At 37.1% G+C, this 24,354-nt stretch overlaps 1 protein-coding gene across 2 annotated transcripts in view; it reads right to left on the bottom strand.

Moving 5' to 3' along the window:
* The window catches only part of RYK (receptor like tyrosine kinase), a 120,116-nt gene that overhangs the window by 28,705 nt on the left and 67,057 nt on the right, over window positions 1–24,354 (bottom strand). For both annotated transcript variants that reach the window (XM_055413402.2, XM_055413411.2), the window contains exons 10-13: window positions 16,587–16,656; window positions 8,081–8,213; window positions 7,069–7,178; window positions 6,746–6,905 (exon numbers count right to left, since the gene is read on the bottom strand). In XM_055413402.2, coding sequence (XP_055269377.2) covers window positions 6,746–6,905; window positions 7,069–7,178; window positions 8,081–8,213; window positions 16,587–16,656 — 473 coding nt within the window. The remainder of the gene's footprint in view (window positions 1–6,745; window positions 6,906–7,068; window positions 7,179–8,080; window positions 8,214–16,586; window positions 16,657–24,354) is intronic.

The following is a 24,354-nucleotide window of genomic DNA, read 5'->3' as shown; positions in this document are numbered from 1 at the left end:
AACACCCAAAAAAGATGTCCTTTTCATTATAGGGGACTGGAATGCAAAAGTAGGAAGTCAGGAAATACCTGGAGTAACAGGCAAATTCAGCCTTGGAGTACAGAATGAAGCAGGGCAAAGGCTAACAGAGTTTTACCAAGAGAATGCACTGGTCATAGCAAACACCCCCTTCCAACAACACAAGAGAAGACTCTACACATGGACATCACCAGATGGCCAACACTGAAATCAGATTGATTATATTCTTTTCAGCCAAAGATGGAGAAGCTCTATACAGTCAGCAAAAACAAGACTGGGAGCTGACTGTGGCTCAGATCATGAATTCCTTATTGCCAAATTCAGACTTAAATTGAAGAAAGTGGGGAAAATCACTAAACCATTCAGGTATGACCTAAATCAAATCTATTCTCAAGGAGAGCCAAATATAGAAAATGTATAGAGGGAACTACTTGATCACAAGACAAGAAGTGGTCACTCTGAAACTATGTTGCTGCTGCTACTGCTGCTGCTAAGTCGCTTCAGTCGTGTCCGACTCTGTGCGACCCCATAGTCGGCAGCCCACCAGGCTCCCCCGTCCCTGGGATTCTCCAGGCAAGAACACTGGAGTAGGTTGCCATTTCCTTCTCCAAGGCATGAAAGTGAAAAGTGGAAGTGAAGTCGCTCAGTCGTGTCCGACTCTTAGCGACCCCATGAACTGCAGCCTACTAGGCTTTTCCATCCATGGGATTTTCCAGGCAAGAGTACTGGAGTGGGGTGCCATTGCCTTCTCCCTGAAACTATGTTAACTGTTCCCAAAGTAAATCCACTTATTACACATTGTCAGGAAATATCAGAACTATTTCATAAAACTAAACAATACTGCCTTAATGTTAATATTAAACTTTAAATCTTTATTTCCTAATGTCTCCATGATCTTTTCATTTCTCCAGCTTTTTCCTAACATCTTTTAACCAATTCATCTTAATATAAATTTAATATTTAAGTATTAAGTCCAGGATTTCCCTGGTTAAGCATCCACCTGCCAATGCAGAGGACACAGGTTCCATCCCTGGTCTGGAAAGATTTCACATGCCACAGAAGAACTAAGCTCATGCGCCACAACTACTGAGCCCGTGTGCTGCAACTGCTGAAGACCAGGCATCCTAGATCCTGTGCTCTGCAACAAGAAAAGCCACCTCAGTGAGAAGCTTACACAGTGTAACTAGAGAATAGCCCCCGCTCACTGCAACTAAAGAAAACCTGTGCAAAGCAACGCAGATCCAGTGCAACCAAAAATAAATAAAAAATAAGTCTGTAAGATTGTTGATGTATAAAATGTCAACCATAAAGGAAACAAAATAAGTAATGGGACTCTTATTATTTGAAAATTAATAATGAAGGAATAGCATAAAATGGAACATTTTCTGTTCTTTTAAAAATAATTAGCCTTCTCTGAAAACTATAGCTCTCTCTCTGATACCACAGCATCACAGCAGTTCAGAAGATCACTATTACTGGGCATATTACAAACATGAGTTTCTCCTGCTTGAGTGTGTTCAAGATTGTGGCAGTGACTTTCCATGGCACTGGGCAAATAAGAGTAATAAGAAGCACTCTACACCAAACAGAATATCTGGATAACTTACAGATTTCTCTCCTTCTTGTAGAAATAATCTCTAATGTTCACAAAAAAAATAATTTCAAGGAATACATTTTCACGTGTAAAAAGTGAAAGCGTTAGTCATTCAGTCGTGTCCAACTCTTTGCAACCCCATGGACTGTAGTCTGCCAGGCTCTTCTGGCCATGGGATTTTCCTGGCAAGAATACTGGAGTGGGTTGCCATTCCCTTCTCCAGAGGATCTTCCCAACCCAGGGATCAAAGTCGGGTCTCTTGTATTGCAGGCAGATTCTTTACCATTTGAGCCACCAGGGAAGCCCACTTTTCATATGCCCTGCACCCTAAAAACTGTTCAAATACCTTAAAGGATCTCCTCATTGCCACAAACCACACTGATAAGACTAGCATGGAAATCATTTCCTTGATTTGTTTTTCCCAAGAAAATGCCTTCTAAACACTACGTAATAATACCACAAAGACAAGAAAACTAACCATGAAAAACTCTTAATTGTGCATTCCTGATTGCATTTGTCTCTTAACAGAAGGTAGCCTCTTAGCAGAATTATGTTAGCTACTATAATTAGCTAAATAATTCAAAGAAGATATAAATCAAGAAATTTGTTTTCAAATAAAGGAAAAGAAAGTCACCCCAAAATAAATCTATGGCAGTACCACATCTGATAAAAACAGAATAAAAACAATGTTCAGAAATTCTTAAGAATGGTTAGGATGACATCATATCTTAGAATAATATTAGAGATTTATAACTAGTCAAATCTCATTGTGCATATTTCCTACGTTCAACAGTTAAAAGCTTATATTAACATTATAAGAATCTCGACATAGTGAAATATTGAATCCTTCCAGTAAAAACTGTTAAAACACAAGCCAGAAATGCAATGCATTATTTTTAAGACAGAAAACATTAATGTATTTCCAAGGAGAAGTTTGAAATATAAAGGAATGCAAAAATATTAAGGGTCTTTTAAAGGGCAGAGAAAATGTCCCTTCCAAGGCAGTAATATCATTTGTTAGATGTTACATTAATAGCTAAAATAGGTATTTTACATGCATAGATATTCTGGTGGGAATGGGGTTACATTACTTATTTTGCATTTGACTCTGAATGAAGTTTTACAGCTCAAAAGTAGACTGTTAAATGTAGTTTTTTAAAATCCCAACTCCAGGAGAATGGACGCATGTATATGTATGGCTGAGTCCTTCTGCTGTCCACCTGAAACTATCACAACATTATTAAATGGCTATATGCCAATATAAAATTAAAAATTTCAAAATTAAAAAAAACCCAACTCCATCCATAAGGGAAAAGTGGGATCAGAATACATGATTATATGTTTTTAATACCAAAGTTAAAAGGCAATTTAACACATGTGCTTTAATATAAGAATTTCAAAAAAATATTCAATCTCACAAAACTGTACTAAATAAGTCCCAACAGAGTCATAGGAAACAGAAAGGTATTCCCATTCCTTTCAACCTCAATTATCCAAGACAGAAGATATTTAAGGGAAAAATATATCTTAAAAGAAATGACATTATAAGAATCTATAAAGAAGAAAAATCTGAACCTTTTAGGATCTGACCATGTTAAATGTAATATCAACGGGTATGCTCACCTATCATATTCTAAATACTGCTCCAAAGAACTTGGGTCACACAGATATTTTAAGTTTATGCTAAGACACACTAAAAGTAGAGATGATTTTAAAGTAATTTTCCTGTTAAGCTTCTTACCAGTAAGACTGGTGATTTTTAAAAATAAAGCCATAAAGTGATCAAGTAACAGGGTATTTGGTATGACTGAATCCTGACAGAAGGCAAGTTCTTATATATGAACTCTTGTAAAATTTGTAAAATATTGTAACAGTAAGAATAACTGATCCTAACTATGATTTTGAAATATTTACTTAACTAAGCAATGTATGCTCTACATGGACTTTGCCAGCTAATATAGCAGTGTACCGAGCTGAAGAGATGTAGATCATATCACTTAGAAATGTATTATTAACTGAAACCTCATTAGTTGAAGTGTATCATCTAATTTTCACTCTGGAGTTCCTGTGAAATATGCGATGTGTTACTAAAAATATCTCCTTAAAATTTTCCCTAATATGGCTTAAATATACAATGGAATACTTACACAGAAATAAGCAGATACATTAAGTTAAGCATGCATATTTGGGGTTTTCACTGTGCAAGCAAACAGCACCATCATGCATACCCCTCTGAAAACTGTTCTAAGAGAATAATCAAACAATCCCCAGTCTCTTGAAGTTACATGGCATTCCTGAAGACTGTAATCTCAGAAAATATCTTCAGGTTTCCTGCCTGTTAGACTAGTTTTGAGTTCACCATGACTGCCCCCTCACTTCTGCTAAGGCAACTATGCTATATTTCAATGAGTAATAAAATCATAAAATTTTAAAATCAACCATTGAAAAGAATATTAACATCCGAAAGAGATGAATGAATTAATGTTTTAAATCAACTACGGAGTGATATTTTCAAAGAAAATGTAAGGAAAGTTTCTTTTACTTTTCTGCATTCAAAAGTGTTCATATGTAGGCTTTCCAACTACAGGGGTGAATTTGAAAACCATACAGCTCTAATTCAACTGATATTATGTTTTAGAATTATGTTCTAATACCAAAGTTAAACTCAATTTTCGCCCCCATGAAAACAGTTTTGCTTAGTGTAGAAACTGGTATTTCATCTACTATTCAGAAGTTCTGAACATAGGTTTGGCAACCTCAAAAACAAGCACTTGAGTGTAACTGGTCCTTACTGTCATTCAATACAGCAGCTGTGTGCTGGCCTAAATTCTGCCTTCCTTTTTAAAAATATCATTTGAGAAACATAAACATAAAAAACAAAAAAGCGACCCTTCCCCTTCCCTGCAAAGAAGTCCAGATTCTCTTTACATAACTATGGAATTATGTAAGCCGCTTTGTGTATCTGTACTGCTTTACTTGGAATTTTAACTCTGTCACATTAAAGTTAGAGAAGTTTTATTATCACAGCTCTGGAAGAACAGACTAGACCTAGTTATCCACTGCATACAAGCTGAATCCTCAGGGCTCCGTATCTAAGAATCAGCATTTATTTCTCCCTCTTCCACCCATTCTCCAGCAGAACCCGTGCCTCTGGCTGGGAAAAACTGTGGCAACATGAAGCTAGTTTCTATCCACTATTAACCTTTGCAGCTGCTCCATGAAGCAGAAAACATCCTTCTTATCATCATCCATATTTTTTTTTAATATTTACTTTTGCTTATTTGGCTGCACTGGGTCTTAGTTGCATCATGTGGGATCTTGAGTTGTATAGCCTGCAAACTGTTAGTTTCGCCATGTGGGATTTAGATCCCTGACCAGGGATGGAAAGTGGGCCCCTGCATTGGGAACACAGAGTCTTAGCCACTGGACAACCAGGGACATCCCCATCATCCATATTTACTCTGCCCATCTGACAAGTGTCAGATAAGTTGCTTTGCTTTTTTTTTTCCAGAGAGTAGCTGATTTTAAATTAAGTTAAAAAAGTATTTTGTAGATATGCATAATGAATGACCTTCATTTACAGGAAAAAAAAAAAAACCTTTAAAAAAGTACATATGTAAATTGTTCATTCATATCAAGTGAGTACATTTTATCAAGACACTAGGTTTGCACAATATATCAAATAGCCAACCTAACTTCTGAAAAAGAAAAAACAAATTTTAAGTAAAAGATTATAATAACAAGAGAGGGTTTCTCCCCAAATAAATCATTCTCATTTCAAAGGTTTTAAACTGGAATACCTGCTTTTCAACAAGGAAATATTAAATAACTTCAATTACTGAAGGGTGGATTGAATGGTGGCAACAAAGATATGTCCACATTCTAATCCCTGAAACCTATAAATATCACCTTATATGACGAAAGATGTGATTAAATTAAGGACCTTAAGAGTAGAAATTTCTGAATTTTGAAGTTGAGTCCTAAATGCAGTCACACATATCACTGTAAGAGAGGCAGAGGGAGTTTTGAGAGACAAGCACACGGAGGATAAGATGATATGAACATGGAGCAGAGAGATGCAACCACAAGCCAAGGAATGCCAACAGCCACCAGAAGCTGGAAGAGGCAAGGAAAGTTTCTCCCTTAGGAGCTCTGGAGGGAGCATGGTCCTGCCTACACCCTGATTTCAAACATGTGACTTCCGGAATTCAATTGTGAGAGAATAAATCTCTGCTGTTTTACCACCAAGGGTGTAACAACAGCAGTCACAGGACACTAATACACCGAAAAAAAGTGTGTATTAAATGAGAAGTCCTTAAATGACACAAACTTAGTAAAAGGGTAACCCTATATTATAAATAAAATAAATTGCTGAGACCCAGGATACAATGATAAGGTAAGTCCGATTTTTACAGCTGAAACTCTGAAGCAAATTACCCTACAAAATTTTACATGCAACACTAACAGATCCCAGTTGATACAGGGGACTTGTAAGCAGAAGTTTTACCTAATGTCTAAATATTCAGCTATAATAATAAAGCGCAGTAAGCAAGAGACAGAAAAATAATTTTCTAAATCAAACTAAAACGTGACAGAAATTAAAAACAATTAAAATATCTGCAAAATACACACCAATAAATGTGGCTTCTGAAACTATACATCGCTAAGTTTGAAGGATCCCACTATAAGATCTCTTTGAATGAGCAGAGCCACCTAGACACTGACAAGAGGGAAGAGAGTGGCATCTGGGGAATTATACATTATACAGGCCATAAAGCTTGGAAGAGGTCATTTGAAAAAAAAGAAAACAATAAATCTTTACTATCCGACAGCCACGTGGTCACTCTGAGACCGAAACAGCCTATCTTCAGTATCATTACCTTTAAAACTGGGATGGTGTCTACCTCTCTCTCACAGGTTACTGTGAGGATGGAATGAGATTACACACAGTCATGGTCCATGGTTTGGGTCGCAGCTCGTCTCCACAAACAGCTGACAGGGAGCTAACTACCCCTGCTATCTGAATAAGAAATTTGGGGGAACAGACACTTGATTAAAAAAAGTGGAAAACACTTTAAAAGTGTTTGGAGCCTCTTCTACATTTTGCTGCTATGTAGGCATCTCAGCACTTACCACGTCACTAGCGCTGGAGAACTCATTATTAACCAGACTTTCAAGAGCCATCCACCGAACCGGCCTGTTTTCATTGTCTCCCAAACAGTGATAGTCCATGGGGAACAAGTCTCTAGAGAGGGCATTGTCTGTGATCTTAACTTGAAGTGTGTCATCAATACTGAAAAGCAAAGACATGAACATCAAATACAATCAGCATATTGAAAAAATAAGGAGCACAGTCACTCTTAAATATAACACAATTCCCACTGTGATTCCTCGAGAGAACCCCAAATCCAGGGAGCAGTAAACATCAAACCACAGTGACAAGTCACGGCACCTACACGCAGTTCCTAGCAGCCAGGTCTTTGTGGATGACTTCCCTTCTGGCCAGATAGCTCATTCCACAGGCAATCTGAATAGCCATGTGGACCAGGTCCTGTTGAGAAATTGCCTGAGGTAACAGAAAATGACAATGCTTGTGGTTAGCACAAAAACACTGATGGCAGTTGCTGATTTTATCCCACATCTTACTCCATCCCCAAATACTTTCTTTATACCTGCACACTGAGTTTTAAAAAGCTACTTCTTGACTAAGAATATGTTCCCATAGTTTCTTATATCTACTATAGTCCTTATTGTTGACCATTTAGTTTACTATCTCTCATCTGTTAGGCGTATCACCCCAACATCCAGAATATACAATAGTGGCTCAATAAACATCTGATCAATGAATGCTGAATTCTCCAGGTAATATTTCTAATGTTCATAATTCAATAACTTGTTATTTTATAGGAGGTTATCCCCTAGGGACCAGTTTCAAACTAATGCAAGTTTACATCTAACTCTGATGTGCTCTCTGAAGCCAGTGTGCCGGTATCATAAATTAAGGAATGAAATTTTTCCCCAGATGATGCTGATGGACACAGCCTCCAACAACTTGTTGGAAATCCTGGTTATCAAATTATTCCCCACAATGTATACCTCCGGCTATCACCAGTTTGGGGGGGGAGTACGACCTCTGTAAGGTCTATTTTCATTTCTAGAAGGAAGTTCTAGTACAAGTAACTTCAAGAATTATCAGGAAAATGACTGAGATGGTGTTACAGAGGGTCTGAGGTGGTTATGAATAACACACAGTGGTTACACAGGGAAAACCTTCAGCACCAGCCTCAAGACAGGAATCACAAACCATCTTCCTCTAAATCAACAGGTCAGCAACACCTTCCGGTTCAATGTGAGTTTCTTTTTGCAGACTTCTAAAAAGTTTGTATTCAAGAATGTTAACATCGACTTTCAAAGATATTATTTAGAACCTACTGGCAAATAATTGGTATTTGGGCAAATTTTTCTCACCTGCGGATTATTGGCCTCTACTAATTTGCACTGCCGTAAAAACAATTTAAGATTCCCCCAATTCATGTAAGGCAATATCACCATGGGCTTTTCTCCTTCTTCTATACACACATTGGTAATAGGAAGAAGATTTCTATAAAATAATGAGAAATCAGGAGAACACAAGTGAAATCTGAAACTTCAGGGCGCTATTTTTAATTAAAAGTAGTAAAATAAAGATAACCTAAAAGAAAACAAGAAAATCTCAAACTTATTTAAAAACATATAACCATTTAAAATGTAAAATTATAAAGCTCTTTTAGAATAAACTTTAATGCTTCCCATGTATCCTTTCTTGATAGGGAAAAAACTCAAAAGCTGTTTCCTGTGGACTAGATTCTTCTAAGATACTACTCTAGCCACACTAAATCGTTACTCTAAAGGGTAATCAGAGAGACCCAAAAAATGACTTGATCATGAGCATATGATAATAGCTTATCTGGTTTATTATCAACAGTTTAAAAAAAAAGGGCCCCAATGCAGTCTATAGAAAAGAATATGATAATCAAGAGCCTGAAACTATCTCACAAAGCCAACAAGTTCTTAGCAGTTCACATGAGATTTCTAAATTCTAAATTTACCTACTGTCTGTGTGACCATCTTTCTTGGCCTTAGTTTTCACACCTCTAACATAGGGACACCACCAGCCATACAAAGTTGCTGTGATATGCAAAAAGCCAGGCATGTAATTCAAAAAAAAAAACTTGCTCCTTTTAAAATCTCCAGGGCAGACATAAATACATATATCCTATGCCTAGTGACATCTCTTCCACTGGTACTGGAAATAATTTTTCCCAAAGTTATATAACTTTTTACATAACTATTAATACCTCATTTCCCCCACTAAGCTGAAAATTCCTAGACGGCAAAAACTAAAGTGAACTTTTTAAAATACCCAATGCTTTGCATTCTGTGCCACAGAAATAAGCATTTAATAAATATATAAAATATAATACCAAATGACAACCTTAAAAACACTTCTCCTTAACTTAGAAAATTGCCTCTAAGCATATTAATAAGGAAACATTATTTAACATAAAGTTATGTGAACAAGGATAGTTAATGCAGGATTATTAGTAAAAAGTTCCAAACAACATGATTGTCCAAAAGAAAGCAAAGCCAAATAATAGGCTAGTAAACAAAACAAATAGTCACAAAGAGACGCTATGAGAATATAAGTAAAAGCTTACATTAAAAGAAAACAAGATACAAAAATTCACACATTTAGAAACTAGAACACTTCCTAACACCATACACCAAAATAAACTCAAAATGGATTAAAGATCTAAATGTAAGACCAGAAACTATAAAACTCCTAGAGGAGAACGTAGGCAAAACACTCTCCGACATAAATCACAGCAGGATCCTCCAAGACCCACCTCCCAGAATATTGGAAATAAAAGCAAAAATAAACAAATGGGACCTAATTAAAATCAAAAGCTTCTGCACAGCAAAGGAAACTCTAAGCAAGGTGAGAAGACAACCTTCAGAATGGGAGACAATAATAGCAAATGAAGCAACTGATAAAGGATTAATCTCCAAATTATACAAGCAGCTCCTGCAGCTTAATTCCAGAAAACTAAGTGACCCAATCAAAAAATGGGCCAAAGAACTAAACAGACATTTCTCCAAAGAAGACATAAAGATGGCTAATAAACACATGAAAAAATGCTCAACATCCCTCATCATCAGAGAAATGCAAATCAAAACCACAATGAGATACCATTTCACACCAGTCAGAATGGCTGCTATCCAAAAGTCTACATGCAATAAGTGCTGGAGAGGGTGTGGAGAGAAGGGAACCCTCTTACACTGTTGGTGGGAATGCAAACTAGTACAGCCACTATGGAGAACAGTGTGGAGATTCCTCAGAAAACTGGAAATAGAACTGCCATATGATCCAGCAATCGCACTCCTGGGCATACACACCGAGGAAACCAGAATTGAAAGAGACACATGTACTCCAATGTTCATTGCAGCACTGTTTATAATAGCCAGGACATGGAAGCAACCTAGATGTCCATCTGCAGATGAATGGATAAGAAAGCTTTGGTACATATACACAATGGAGTATTTCTCAGCCATCAAAAAGAATGCATTTGAATCAGTTTTAATGAGGTGGATGAAATTGGAGCCAATTATACAGAGTGAAGTAAGCCAGAAAGAAGAACATCAATACCGTATATTAACACATATATATGGAATTTAGAAAAATGGTAACCTGAACCCTGTATAAGAGACTGCAAAAGAGACATAGGCATTTAGAACAGTCTTTGGGACTCTGTGGGAGAGGGTGAAGGTGGAATGATTGGAGACAATGGAATTGTAGCATGTATATTATCGTAAGTGACCAGTCCAGGTTCGACGCATAAATTTTCCTCTGTTCATTTCTTTGCATTTGTGCTTTTTTAATAAAATTCTTTTTTAGATATAAAAAAAAAGAAAAAAAAATTCACACATTTGCAGGATAATTACAAATATAGTAGAAAAATAATAAAACTCTGCACAGAAATGTGCCAAGAGTTGTCTGAGTTGTAAGACTTTAGATCATCCCTACCTTGCTTTTCTGTATTTCCTAAGTTGTTTCAATTGAGTATATATCTATTAAAACCACAGTCACACAATTTTGGCCTAACAGTGCACAAGTGAAAGCTATGGGCCCCCCTTCTGCTGTGCAGGAGCTACTAAGAAGGAAAGCACTGATCCTGAGGAACCAGGAAAATGAAGACTAGATCAGTAAACTTGTATGTGGTAACCTCTCTGTAAGGCTTCTTGCTTGTATTACAGCCTGGGAGTGGCAGTGATGATTAGTTCCACTTCACAGGGGAGGTAATCCATGCACAGGTAAGTGATAAGGTTATCTGCCAAGAACAACAGCAAGCACATGAAGGAAAAAGTCAAGTCTTCATCTGATTCTAAAACCCTGTTTTCCCCTGGATCATTGGATATTCCCTACCAGGGGAGCAAGACGGAGCTTCTTTTCACACCAAGTCCCACACATCCTAAAATGACTGCAGTAGGAGGACTAGAAGGACGTGGTCAAAAGATACAGACTTCTCATTATAAGTACCAGGGAGGTAATATACAAGCCGATGACTACAGCTAACACTGCTGTAGCATGTACAGGAAAGTGGTTAAGAGAGTAAACCTAAGAGCGCTCATCACAAGGAGCAAACTTTCTTTATTCTTTCTTTCCCTTTTATTGTATCTGTATAAGAAGATAATGTTAGCCAAACCTACTGCAGTAATCATTTCACAATATATATAAATCAAACCATCATGCTGTATGTTTGAAACTTATACAGTGATATGTCAATTATTTCTCAATAAAAGTAGAAAAAATGATGAACAGGTGTGCACTCAGGTTTAAGTGAACCTACTATGACTTCAGAGGTATGTGAAGAGCTGTCCAATCTCTTTAACTTTCAAAATTATTTTTCTGCTCCTTTCCTCTTGACTGAAAGTCACTGAGCAGAGTTAAAGGAATCTGACTCAAGCACAGTAAGTTTGCTGGATGAGATCAAAGCATTTATTCTTTATTTAAAAGCCCTCCAGGAGAAATAACAAGCTGCACAAAAATATTTCAAAGAACAGATGGCTGCTCTTCATTTTGCCCAGTTTATAAAGGGAAGGATGATAAAGAGGAAGGTCTGGGATCTATAAAAAGAGTGAATGGGAGCAGAAGCAGGTGTATAAAGGAAAGGTAGGTTCTGGGGGGAGTTAAGACAAGAACTAGTACAATTCTTCCTCTTGCTGAGTGGGCCTGCAGAGTGAGAGCCGTGAGGCATTCAGCAAAGTACCTACCATCAGGCAACTCCTGGGCCAATGGAGAGTCAAACCACAAGAAAAACAGCTCAAGTACTTTTTATGAAGCAGTCCTAATGGAATTTAAGTAAACTGATAGCTTTCTTTTATTTACACAGCTATTTTAACTTACAATAAAAATTATTCTGAAACATTCCACTGGAAAAAGGAGTGAAAAGAATTTCAAAATGCTTTAAAATATTTCAGTACTTTACAGCTCTTAATCATAGAAGGTAAAAAATAAAGAAAACATGATTAATTACATACCAAACCTAGCTTTTTAAAAAAGGTAAAATCAGAAACCAGGTGTCATTTGTTGCTGAGTATTTGAGTTTGCTTGATAAATTCTATAATCTAATTACTGAAGATCATTATCTCATTTTTAACCCTCATGCCTGGCAGTGTTCCAAGTGCAAAATGGGCACTTAATAAAGGAGAACAAAACAATGAATAAACAAATGCATACACATAGCCATGAGCAGTCTAGACAGTTCAGTTCAGTCACTCAGTTGTGCCTGACTCTTTGCAACCCTATGGACTGCAGAACACCAAGATTCCCTCTCCATCACCAACTCCTGGAGTGCTCAAACTCATATCCATCAAATCAGTGATGCCATCCAACTATCTCATCCTCTGTTGTCCCCTTCTCCTCCTGCCTTCAATCTTTCCCAGCATCAGGGTCTTTTCAAATGAGTCAGTTTTTCACATCAGGTGGCCAAAGTATTGGAGCTTCAGCCCCAGCATCAGTCCTTCCAACGAACACTCAAGACTGATTTCTTTTAGGATCAACTGGTTTGATCTCTGTGCAGTGCAAGGGACTCTAAAGAGTCTTCTACAACACCATAGTTCAAAAGCAACAATTCTTCAGTGCTCAGCTTTCTTTATAGACCAACTCTCACATCCATACATGACTGCTGGAAAAACCACAGCTTTGCTAGACAGACTTCTGTCAGCAAGATAATGTCTCTGCTTTTTAATATGCTGTCTAGGTTGGTCATAGCTTTTCTCCCAAGGAGCAAGTCTTTTAATTTCATGGCTGCAGTCACCATCCACAGTGATTTTGGAGCCGAAGAAAATAAAGTCTGTCACTGTTTCCATTGTTTCTCCATCTATTTGCCATGAGGAGATGGGACCAGATGCCATGATCTTAGTTTTCTGAATGTTGAGTTTCAAGCCAGCTTTTTCACTCTTATCTTTCATTTTCATCAAGAGGCTCTTCATTTCTTCTTCACTTTCTGCCATAAGGGTGGTGCCATCTGCATATCTGAGGTTATTGATACTTCTCCCAGCAATCTTGATTCCAGCTTGTGCTTCATCCAGTCCGGTATTTCGCAAGATGTACCCTGCATATCAGTTAAAGAAGCATGGGGACAATATACAGCCTTGACGTACTCCTTTCCCAATTTGGAACCAGTCTGTTGTCCATGTCTGGTTCTAACTGTTGCTTCTTGACCTGAATGCAGATTTCTCAGGAGGCAGGTCAGGTGGTCTGGTATTCCCATCTCTTGAAGAATTTTCCCAAGCTTGTTGTAATCTACACAGTCAAAGGCTTTGGTGTAATCAACGAAGCAGATGTAAATGTTTTTCTGGAACTCTCTTGCTTTTTCAATGATCCAATGGATCTTGGCAATTTGATCTCTCGTTCCTCTGCCTTTTCTAAATCCAGCCTGAACATCTGGAAGTTCACGGTTCATGTACTGTTGATGCCTGGCTTGGAGAATTTTGAGCATCACTTCGCTAGCGTGTGAGATGAGTGCAATCATGCAGTAGTTTGAACATTCTTTGGCATTGCCCTTCTTTGTAATTGGAATGAAAACTGACCTTTTCCAGTCCTGTGGCCACTGCTGAGTTTTCTCAGCATATGACTTCGCATTCCAAGATGTCTGGCTCCAGGTGAGTGATCACACCATTGTGGTTATCTAGGTCATGAAGATCTTTTTTGTACAGTTCTTCTGTGTATTCTTGCCACCTCTTCTTAATATCTTCTGCTTCTGTTAGGTCCATGACATTTCTGTCCTTTATTGTGCCCACCTTTGCATGAAATGTTCCCTTGGTATCTCTAATTTTCTTATAGTCTAGACCTCAGGGGTTAGAAAGAAATGTAGACCCTAGTCCTTTTATAAATGAAGTAAATTCCTACAATGAGTAGAAAGAACCATATACGTTCTACATATTAACAATGTGTTTTGCTAATTTAAAACCTAGGAGTCCTGGTATCACTTTATGACTGGAAAGAACAATTAATCAGGATCAAACCATAACCTATCTTTAGAAGACTTCCCCTAATCACTGAACGTGCAGTAACAAATAACCCTAATTCAGTAAATCATCCCATTCCACCATCTAAGGGTATCTTGCTAAGTCACTTCAGTTGTGTCCGACTCTGTGTGACCCCATGAACAGAAGCCCACTAGGCTCCTCCATCCACAGGATTCTCCAGGCAAGAATACTGGAGTGGGGTGCCATTTCCTTCTCCAAAGGGTATCTTGGGGCTACTAACTCATCCCAGTTGGATGCTGGAAAATTCTGTAGCCTAAAGCTGCCTGAGAAAATGCTACAAATGCTTGCTCTGAACATTTTTCAGCCCAAGCACCCTTGGGCTACCATGGATATAAAACTGCTTCTTGAAAATATTCTGGCTTTGTCTATTTTTATCCCTGCCACCCACTTTTGTGCTGATGTGGTGCAGATCTTTCATCAGGGTAAGAATACTAGCTAAGCACCTAAGTATCAGGTTAATATTATACACTAGTATTTAACATTTTGGTTCTTCCCCCGAGGGTCAGTATGATAAATCAAGTACTGACCAACACTGTCAACAAGAACAGTTCCCAGTTCATCATTACCCATTTCTTATCTTGTTACTCAGAGGAAAGAAAATGTAGCTTTTTTCAGAAAATATAATCTAAGGAATGAGTTATCTATCCATTCCTCTTCAAATGAATTCTATTCTTGGACTAAAGCAGTGAATCAGGCCAATGGAAGGTAACATTCTTAAAAGTACACGACTTTAATCCTTCAAAAGGACATTTTTAGCCCCTCATTACTGTGTGGTCAATTTTTTTCAAAAGTCTCTGGCTGCTTTATTTGCAATGTTCATTAAATTAATCAACATCCCAAATATATGATAAACCTAATGAGACATCTGTCTCAGAGTATGAAGCCAGAAAATCTTTTCTCCACCAGGAAACATGCACATTTCCTTCTCTTCTAATGCTGAGATTTAACAAAATTTAAAACTTCCTTCAGCCTTGCTTGCTCAGAAGCTAAGAGTTGCTTTGTCTCCTTATTGTTGGCTTTTCCAACATCACAATGCCAAAAAACTGTTTCATTTTTTTTACCATTTTTTTGATCTTACTATAGCTGCCTTTTTAGGTCCTCAAATTCTTTTGAATATGAACTGAAGTATAAGTAAAATTCAAAAATAAAACTGCACATTTATTGGCAGACCTCAAGTAACTGCTCAAAGTACACAGAAATTACAGTATATAATCCCTTTTGCACACATTATTTTTTCCTAGAAGTCTATAAATATCTTTCAATAAGGATGGTCACCCTCCCATTTTTCAAACGTATGTGACCAAATTTCCAGTAGGCACACAAATTAAACTGACTCTGTACAGTGCTTTAAAACAACAACAAACACCTTGCCCAAACACTGATACTGCTACATAATGTGATACTATAATTATGCCCTTTTTGGCTCAGAAGTTAGAATATCTTGTTATAGCTCTGGAAAAGGACTGCTATCAAGCTTTTAAAAAAATTTCTTCATATAATAGAACTATTTAAATATATGGATATGAATCTATAGTTACTTACATGAAAAGTTAGACACATTGTTTTGCTATATCAAGAAGGATGCTAACTTTATTAAAGATAGCAGTATTGTGATTTTGTAGAAAAATATTCTCAATGTTTTGGGAAAATGCATGCTGGAAATGCATTAAAAGTGCTGAGATATCCAATTTAGTTTAAAATATTTCCACAATCACAAATACCTATCTATCTCTATCTATCTAAATAAATGAGTGATACACACACATGCACAGCACAAATGGCAAAATGTAAACTATCAATGAATTTAGGCTGTGGGCTTATTGGTGTTTATATTCTGGTTTTTGGTACTCTACATTGGAGGTCCCCAACCTGTTTGGCACCAGGGATTTGTGGATTTGTGGAAGACAATTTATCCACAGATGTGGCAGGGGTGGGGGGATTCAGGTGGTAAACCGAGCAATGGGGAGCGGGAGATGAAGTTTTGCTAGATCACCCACCATTCACTTCCTGCTGTGCAGCCCAGTTCCTAATAGGCCTGGGGACCCCTGCTCTGTATGCGCAAAATTTCCTAACAAATATTTTTTTAGCATACGTATATCATTATCCTACTTTTTAAAGGGAAATATACACATAAATATAAGCCCTTTCCTGAAGGCTCAGCTATAAATATCTAGATGTGGGCCTCTTCTTTACATTTTATTATGTTTTTAAATTTTGTGCAATGAGCATGCATTTCATTTTTATATTCAGGAAAAAAATTAAGCTATTCCCAAAAGGCTTTCAATTAAGAACACATTACAACATTTTTTAAAAACGTAGCATACTATGTTACCATATATTAAGTGTATTTAAGGCTTAAATGCTGAGTGGTTTCTCCTCTCACCTGTGATGAAGACCTCGGAGCTTACAACTTTCAGTGAGCATCATTGTCACCTGAATTTCAGAAGCTTGATCTATATATAAAGAAAACAATATTGTCATATATAGTATGATAATATTACATGTATGACACCAATGTTTTCTGATATTAGTAAGGAACTATCTCAAAGAAGGCTGAGAGCCAAGGAATTGATGCTTTTAAATTGTGGTGCTGAAGAGGACCCTTGAGAGTCCCTTGAACTTCAAGGAGATCCAACAAGTCCATCCTAAAGGAGATTGGTCCTGGGTGTTCATTGGAAGGACTGATGCTGAAACTGAAACTCCAGTACTTTGGCCACCTGATGAGAATAGCTGACTCATTAGAAAAGACCTTGATGCTGGGAAAGATTGAGGGCGGGAGGAGAAGGGGACGACAGAGGATGAGATGGTTGGATGGCATCACTGACCCAATGGACATGAGTTTGAGCAAATTCTGGGAGATAATGAAGGACAGGAAAGCCTGTCGTGCTGCATTTCATGGTGTTGCAGAGTGTCAGACACAACTGAGCGACTGAACTGAACTGAATCTGTTCCATCAATCTTAAGTCTATAACACTTTCTTGATTACTGCAGCTTTCTAGTATATTTGAAAATCAAGTATAGTATAAATTCTCCAAATTTGTTCTCTTTCAAGATTATTCTGGCGATTTTTTATCTTTAACATTTCCACATTAATTTTAGCATCAGTTTTTCTATTTCTATGAGAAAAACCTGCTGGAATTTTGATTGAGATGAATTTGAGCAAACTCCAGGAGATAGTGGTACACAGAGGAGCCTGGCGTGCCTATAGTCCATGGAGTCACAAAAAGTCAGATGTGACTTAGTGACTGAATAACAGACTATATGGTAAATTTTCATTAAAAATTTTGGGTAAATCTAACAGGTCTAGCCTAAAATTCCACTGTAGAACATAGAATCTCACTGACAAGGTCAATATTTACAAATGCCAGTAAGGCGTTTGTAGTCAAGTAAGCTTGACTACATAAAGTTAAAATTAAATAAGATTTCAGAAAGTAATAGGCTGGATAAATATCTGCAACACATAAGGCATATAAAGGGCCAATTTCCCTCCCTTAGAGCTCATACAACAGGAAAAAAACATCTGAAAAAAAGGCAAAGGATATAAACAGTTTACTTAAAAAAGAAACATAGAGAAACAGCAAAATTAAAAAAGGATTTTCTGCCTCATTCCTAAATAAAGAAACGCAAATTAAACTGTGAAAGTCACTCAGTTTTGTCTGACTCTGTGACCCCACAGACTGTAGCCCGCCAGGCTCCTCTGTCCATGGAACTTCTCAAGGCAAGAATTCTCAAGGGAGTGGGTAGCCATTTCCTTCTCCAGGGGATCTGCCCAACCTAGGGATCGAACCCGGGTCTCCTGCATTGCAGGGGGATTCTTTACTGTCTGAGTCACCAGCAAATTAAACTAGGAGATGCCATTTTCCTCTTAAGATTGGAAGAGACAAAAAAGTCAGCTACCTGCCAGTTTGGGCAAAAGTGTAAGGAAACAGGCTCATGAACAGCATCTTGGGTAGGCAGAGGAAGCAACATCTAACAAAATTTTTAAATACATATACCATGTACCATCATCAATCCCACTACTAAAAGTCTACTCACAAAAACTCATCTACACATAACTTAACAAGAATACTGTTCAATTGTAACAGCAAAAAACTCAAAACAACCAAAAACCAAAGTGCCCATCAACAGAGACGTAGTTAAATTTTAGCATGCAAGAACATTATGCAGATATCTTAATTTAAAAATTCAGATTTACATGCGCTGACAGAGGAATATTTACAAGATACATTAAAATTTAAAAGCAAGGTAAAAAACTGTGTTTATGTGATCAGCTACATTTCAAAATCAAATTTATCTGGATGTCCATCAACAGAGGAATAGATAAAGAAGATGTGGTACATATATACATGGAATATTACTCAGTCATAAAAAAATATGAAATAACACCATTTGCAGCAATAAAGATGGACCTAGAGACTGTCATACTGAGTGAATTAAGTCAGACAGAAAAAGGCAAATATCACATGATAAGGTCATATGTGGAATCTAAAAAAATCATACAAATAAACCTCTTTACAAAACAGAAATAGTCACAGACGTAGAAAACAAACTTACGGTTACTAAGCGGGGAAGGGAAAGAGGGATAAACCAGGAGACTGACTTACACGCACTGCTATATATAAAATAAGTAACAAGAATTTACTGTATAGCACAGGGAACTCAAATCAGTACTGTGTAATGACCTACATATATGGGAAAAGAATCTAAAACAGTGGACCTATGTGTATGTATAACTAATTCACTCTGCTACACAGCAGAAACTAACACAACACTGTGAATCAACTATACTCCAATAAAATTATTTCAAAAATGGTTTTTGAAAATTACATATATTTGGATGTTTTTCTTCTTACTGGTAAAGAATCATAAGAAATTGTTTAGGGTGGCTACTTTTAGAGGTAGGAGAGCTACATTTTGTACTTTTCTGCCCCATTTAAATTTTCTAACTTTACAAACATACAACTAGAAAAGAATGACCACAGGAGACTGTGGTGCATTTTATTGTTTCCTTCTTACCTCTATGTAGTAAAAACAAACAAAAAGAACTACCACTACATTAGTAGAAAAATATTTAATTTTAATATACTAGTCAAAATTAGTAGGATTATTCCATTTTATTTTTAGCTTCTGAACTCATGGTTTTCTCTCCAGGTAACAAACAGAACTAAAACTGACTTTTAGTTCAATGATTTTGAAATAAAACATGATAATGCAATTTATTAATATCTTTTTAGTCAACACCTTCAAAAGAATCCAAAGCCATCAAATATTTGTACAAATCTATAAGGATTCCTCTATGTTAATAGAACAGAGGATTTTCTTTCCTGTTTGAAAAGAACATTTCCATCAAGTGAATAGTATATTTTCATTATATAACTGAAAATGAATTTTAATTTTTTAAAATGGTTTTTAGATATCAAAAACAAAGTCAAGAGTATATCTTTAAAAACTTTCAAAGAAACCAATAATGTATGTCAACAGTAAAAAAAAAAATAGTAATAATAATCTACACATCTTATGATCAATGCAGTAGGAGGGAGAAGAGACAAAGATTGGAAACGCCATCATCCAGCTTCCAATCCTACCTAGGAAAATGTTGAACCATCAATAAAATCCAGACCACTAAACACAAGCACCATGATTACATACTCATTCCTTAAAAGTGAAGCTGTCAAAGCTGAACAATTATTAATTTCACTGACTTCCAAGACTAACCCATGGAATCACTCCAGATGGCTTCACTTAAAACTTCTGCAGGAATACAAAATGGGTAGACACAAACCCAAGGACTTGAAACACTTGCTACTTTGGAAAAATCACTTTACCCCAATGTCTGTGGAAATAAATTTCAGTTGTTTAGAAACTGTTTAAAATTTAGGATCATTCAGTAAATGGCAGGATATGTCTTTTTTACTCTTTCTGTAATATAAATAATTTTTAAGCAAATTATGGTCAGAACAATCAGTATTTGGAGGCTGGAAGGATTTTTTAGAATTTAAAACTAGTATAGTTGGAGGTCTGCACCTAATTGGTAAGAGTTTATCTTCCTGCCAGCTGGTATAGAGATCCAAGTAAAATAAGTAATTTCAGTGTCATGTTTTGCATAACTTTTCAAGTTCTTAACTTTGATAAGCATGTTCTATTAAGCAAGGGACACGTGAGCTGGATAATGAGTTAAGAAAACTTTGGGGGAAAATAATTTTATACACTTAGTAAGGAAAAATCATTTTCCTGGATTCTTTACCCAGTTTGGCCCTAGCCTTTTAATTTTAAATATTCAAAGGTCTAAGTCAAAATGTATGTATTTGAAAAGAATACTACACAGTAATTTACATTCTAAAAGTTTCAAGAAAGAACAAAATGATTTTTTAAAAGCCTCAGTTCAGTTCAGTTCAGTCGCTCAGTCGTGTCCGACTCTCCGCGACCCCATGAATCACAGCACGCCAGGCCTCCCTGTCCATCACCAACTCCCGGAGTACACTCAAACTCATGTCCACAGAGTCGGTGATGCCATCCAGCCATCTCATTCTCGGTCGTCCCCTTCTTCTCCCGCCCCCAACCTTTCCCAGCATCAGAGTCTTTTCCAGTGAGTCAACTCGTCGCATGAGGTGGCCAAAGTATTGCAGTTTCAGCTTTAGCATCAGTCCCTCCAATGAACATCCAGGATTGATCTCCCTTAGAATGGACTGGTTGGATCTCCTTGCAGTATAAGGGACTCTCAAGAGTCTTCTCCAACACCACAGTTTAAAAGCCTACTTATTTCTAATTTATAAAAAATTAGAAGTTACAAAAGAAAAATGAGAACTTAATACCAATAACCTCAATTCATTTATTTTATGGAATTCAATTTCACAATATTCAATATGTGAAATTCAGATTCCTAATTTCAATCTCTGGAAATTTATATTAGCATATCCATTAAGTTTCTGTGAAAAATTATGAACTTTTTAAGAAGCCAAACTCCAATTTTGTGCTTATGCCTAAAGAAAAGATCACTGATCTTTTAAAAACTTATTTTTGCATTTTTAGCTGTACTTCTAATTGTACAGCATGTAACAAAGCACACAGATTTGTGAGAGAACTTTGTCAGCTCTATGTGGCTTCAATTAAAATATAAAAATAGCATTCCAAAAGAATAAATCTCAGAGACACTCAATCATGTGGAGCTATCGAACAATTTTAAAGTAAATACTGTGGTCAGTACACTTCCTCCATGTTTCCCACACAAACCATGACCGTATCTTGGCTAAGGACTCACTGTGCTTTCTCTGGTTTCCGTATAACTCAGAGAGAACATTATAATTACAGCGGTAAGATACAGAAACAAGCAAGTGACTACAATGCAAATGTATACAGACAGAGAAATCTTATCTTGTGAAACAGTCCCAGTATCTGCATTGTGTTTTCTTATCACTATTATTTCCTTTTTGCCCCTATTCCAATCCTGCTGCTGCTAAGTCGTTTCAGTCATGTCCGACTCTGTGCGACCCCATAGACGGCAGCCCATCAGGCTCCCCCATCCCTGGGATTTTCCAGGCAAGAACACTGGAGTGGGTTGCCATTTCCTTCTCCAATGCATGAAAGTGAAAAGTGAAAGTGAAGACGCTGTCGTGTCCGACTCTTGGCGACCCCATGGACCGCAGCCTACCAGGCTCCTCCACCCATGGGATTTTCCAGGCAAGAGTACTGGAGTGGGGTGCCACTGACCACCACCACTACTCTTCCTAATATTGTTATTACCAAAAAGACTACACATCACCAGCTCTTCAACAGTCAAAGCCCAACCCTAACTGCCATTTATACAGTATGACTTGATCACTAACCTTTAACCCCATCTTCCTAGGACTCCTCTAAAATGACAGTAATGAAATCACTGTCATTTGTAGTATTAAACTACAAACAAAGGGAAAGTAGACAACACACATCAGATATTTCAACAAACTTTTCCATGATGCACTCATGTGTGCTTAGTCGTGTCCAACTCTTTGTGACCCTATGTGCAAGATGGGACACGGTTGAAGGAGTGGTCAGTGCTTCTCAGGACCCCTGAAGGGACTCAGCCCTGGATGCACCGAAGGCCACCAAAGGCCAGCCTGAGGCTCTAGCCTGTCAAAGGGGGAGCCGCTGATGAGGGACATTGAAAGCTGTTGGGCCCCCAGGTCTGGCAGTTAACCCAAAGTTTTTCTCTGAAGAAACTGAACCACAGAGACACGGGAGCTGTAAACAGGAGAAGTCAAAGTCTACAGCCCGAATAACGGCACCCTCCACCTCTCCCCAACAAGATAATCCAGACCCAGGCAGCTGGTGTATCACCAAGCACATGTGAGGCAGCAGACTAAATTAACCCAATTCTGTATAGAAACCTCTTTAGTTAATTCTACATTTAATCAGAACAAATTAATAACAGCTCAGTTCTAAATTATCCATAGAATATTTACAAACCTCAGAAGAAATATTAGAATTAAAGGGAAATGTTTCCTTTAAAAAGTGGAGGAAGTGTAACAAAAGACAGATGTTATTAAAATTAGGGTTCAAATTTTACATTTACAAAGAGTAATATGTAAAGTATCCTTCAACACTAGTCAGAAAATCTAGTGGGACCAAACTTAAATATCAATTTTCAAGTGTTTTACAGTTAGAATAAGTGAATGAATAAATATTGAACACAGTAAGTTAAACCATTTGTTTAGAAAAGTGTTAAGTTTGTGTTTGTAGCATCCTTAAACAATTTTGCTAAATTAAAAGAAAGTAAATTCCTAAGATTTTTTTGGTTAGACTAGTACAATCCAACTTTTTAGAAATGATAAACATAAGCCCTTCATACTTTCCAAGAACTCCTTTAAGTAAATTTAGAAACATAAGTTCTGATAAATTAACATTAAATATAAGTTCTTGTAAGTTAACGTTGTGAACTTCATAAAATTGTCACCTCCTACTCATAAAACCGAATTTAGTTTTGCCCTCAATTTCTTCATTTGAAATGCTAAATTTGTTTTTCCAAAATATTCTAGTTATCTCACCTTGTATCAGACACTGTCAGGCATTAAGCACTCTTTAAATTACCACATTTATCCCTTCTCTTAAAATAAGCAAACAGACTCAACTAAGAATTATTTTAGTTCAGTTCAGTTCAGTTGCTCAGTTGTGTCCAACTCTGAGACCGCATGGACTGCAGCACACCAGGCCTCCCTGTCCATCACCAACTCCCAGAGTTTACCCAAACTCATGTCCAGCAAGTCAGTGATGCCATCCAACCATCTCATCCTCTGTCTTCCCCTTCTCCTCCTGCCCTCAATCCCTCCCAGTATCAGAGTCTTTTCCAGTGAGTCAACTCTTTGCATGAGGTGGACAAAGTATTGGAGTTTCAGCTTCAGCATCAGTCCTTCCAATGAATATTCAGGACTGATCTCCTTTAGGATGGACTGACTGGATCTCCTTGCAGTCCAAGGGACTTTTAAGCTTTTACAAATACCAATCATAAATCATTAAAATTTTAATATCATAAAAAGGTTTGCTAATTTATCAGTATTAGGCAATAAGCCATATTAAAAATATTCTAGTATATTTTTATAGAGAACCTCTAACTGAAAATTTTATATAAATCAGTAAGCGAAAATCTAAGCAATACATTTCTCCAAAAGGTCAATATGTGAAAATATGTATTCTGTTCATGAAAATATAAACTAAGCACTTTTAGAAAACAATCTGGCAACAACTATCAAAATTTCCCATGTAAATACCTCGTGGGACAGCAATTCTAACTATGGCTATATCTGTAAAACTCTACCAAGATAGAACACAGACAAACGGATACTTTCTGCAAATTATATATAATAGCAAAAAAAGGGGGTACCGGGAGTGAGAGGAAGGCAAATAACAGCTATTCACATAAGGTACAGTGGTTCATCTTTTTCTTTACAATTCCTCAGTACTAGGGATAGGGGGTGCTGAGATGTTTTTTAAGAAGGAAAAAACCAAATAATTGGAATCTAGGAAAAACAAATTATTAGATATAGGAAAAAAGAAGTTAAGTGGATGCAGTTTAACTGGAAGTCTGAGTACCATCTGGGGCTTCCCATGTGACTCAGCTGGTAAAGAATCCGCCTGTAATGTGGGAGACTTGGGTTAGATCCAAGGGTTGGGAAGATCCC

The sequence above is a fragment of the Moschus berezovskii genome, chromosome 1 (assembly GCF_049115385.1).
Source record: "Moschus berezovskii isolate FMDL1 chromosome 1, NW_MosBer_1.0, whole genome shotgun sequence".
NCBI classification, from domain to species: Eukaryota; Metazoa; Chordata; class Mammalia; order Artiodactyla; family Moschidae; genus Moschus; species Moschus berezovskii.
Note: the sequence above shows the minus strand (reverse complement) of the source record. Positions and strands in the feature narration are given on the sequence as shown.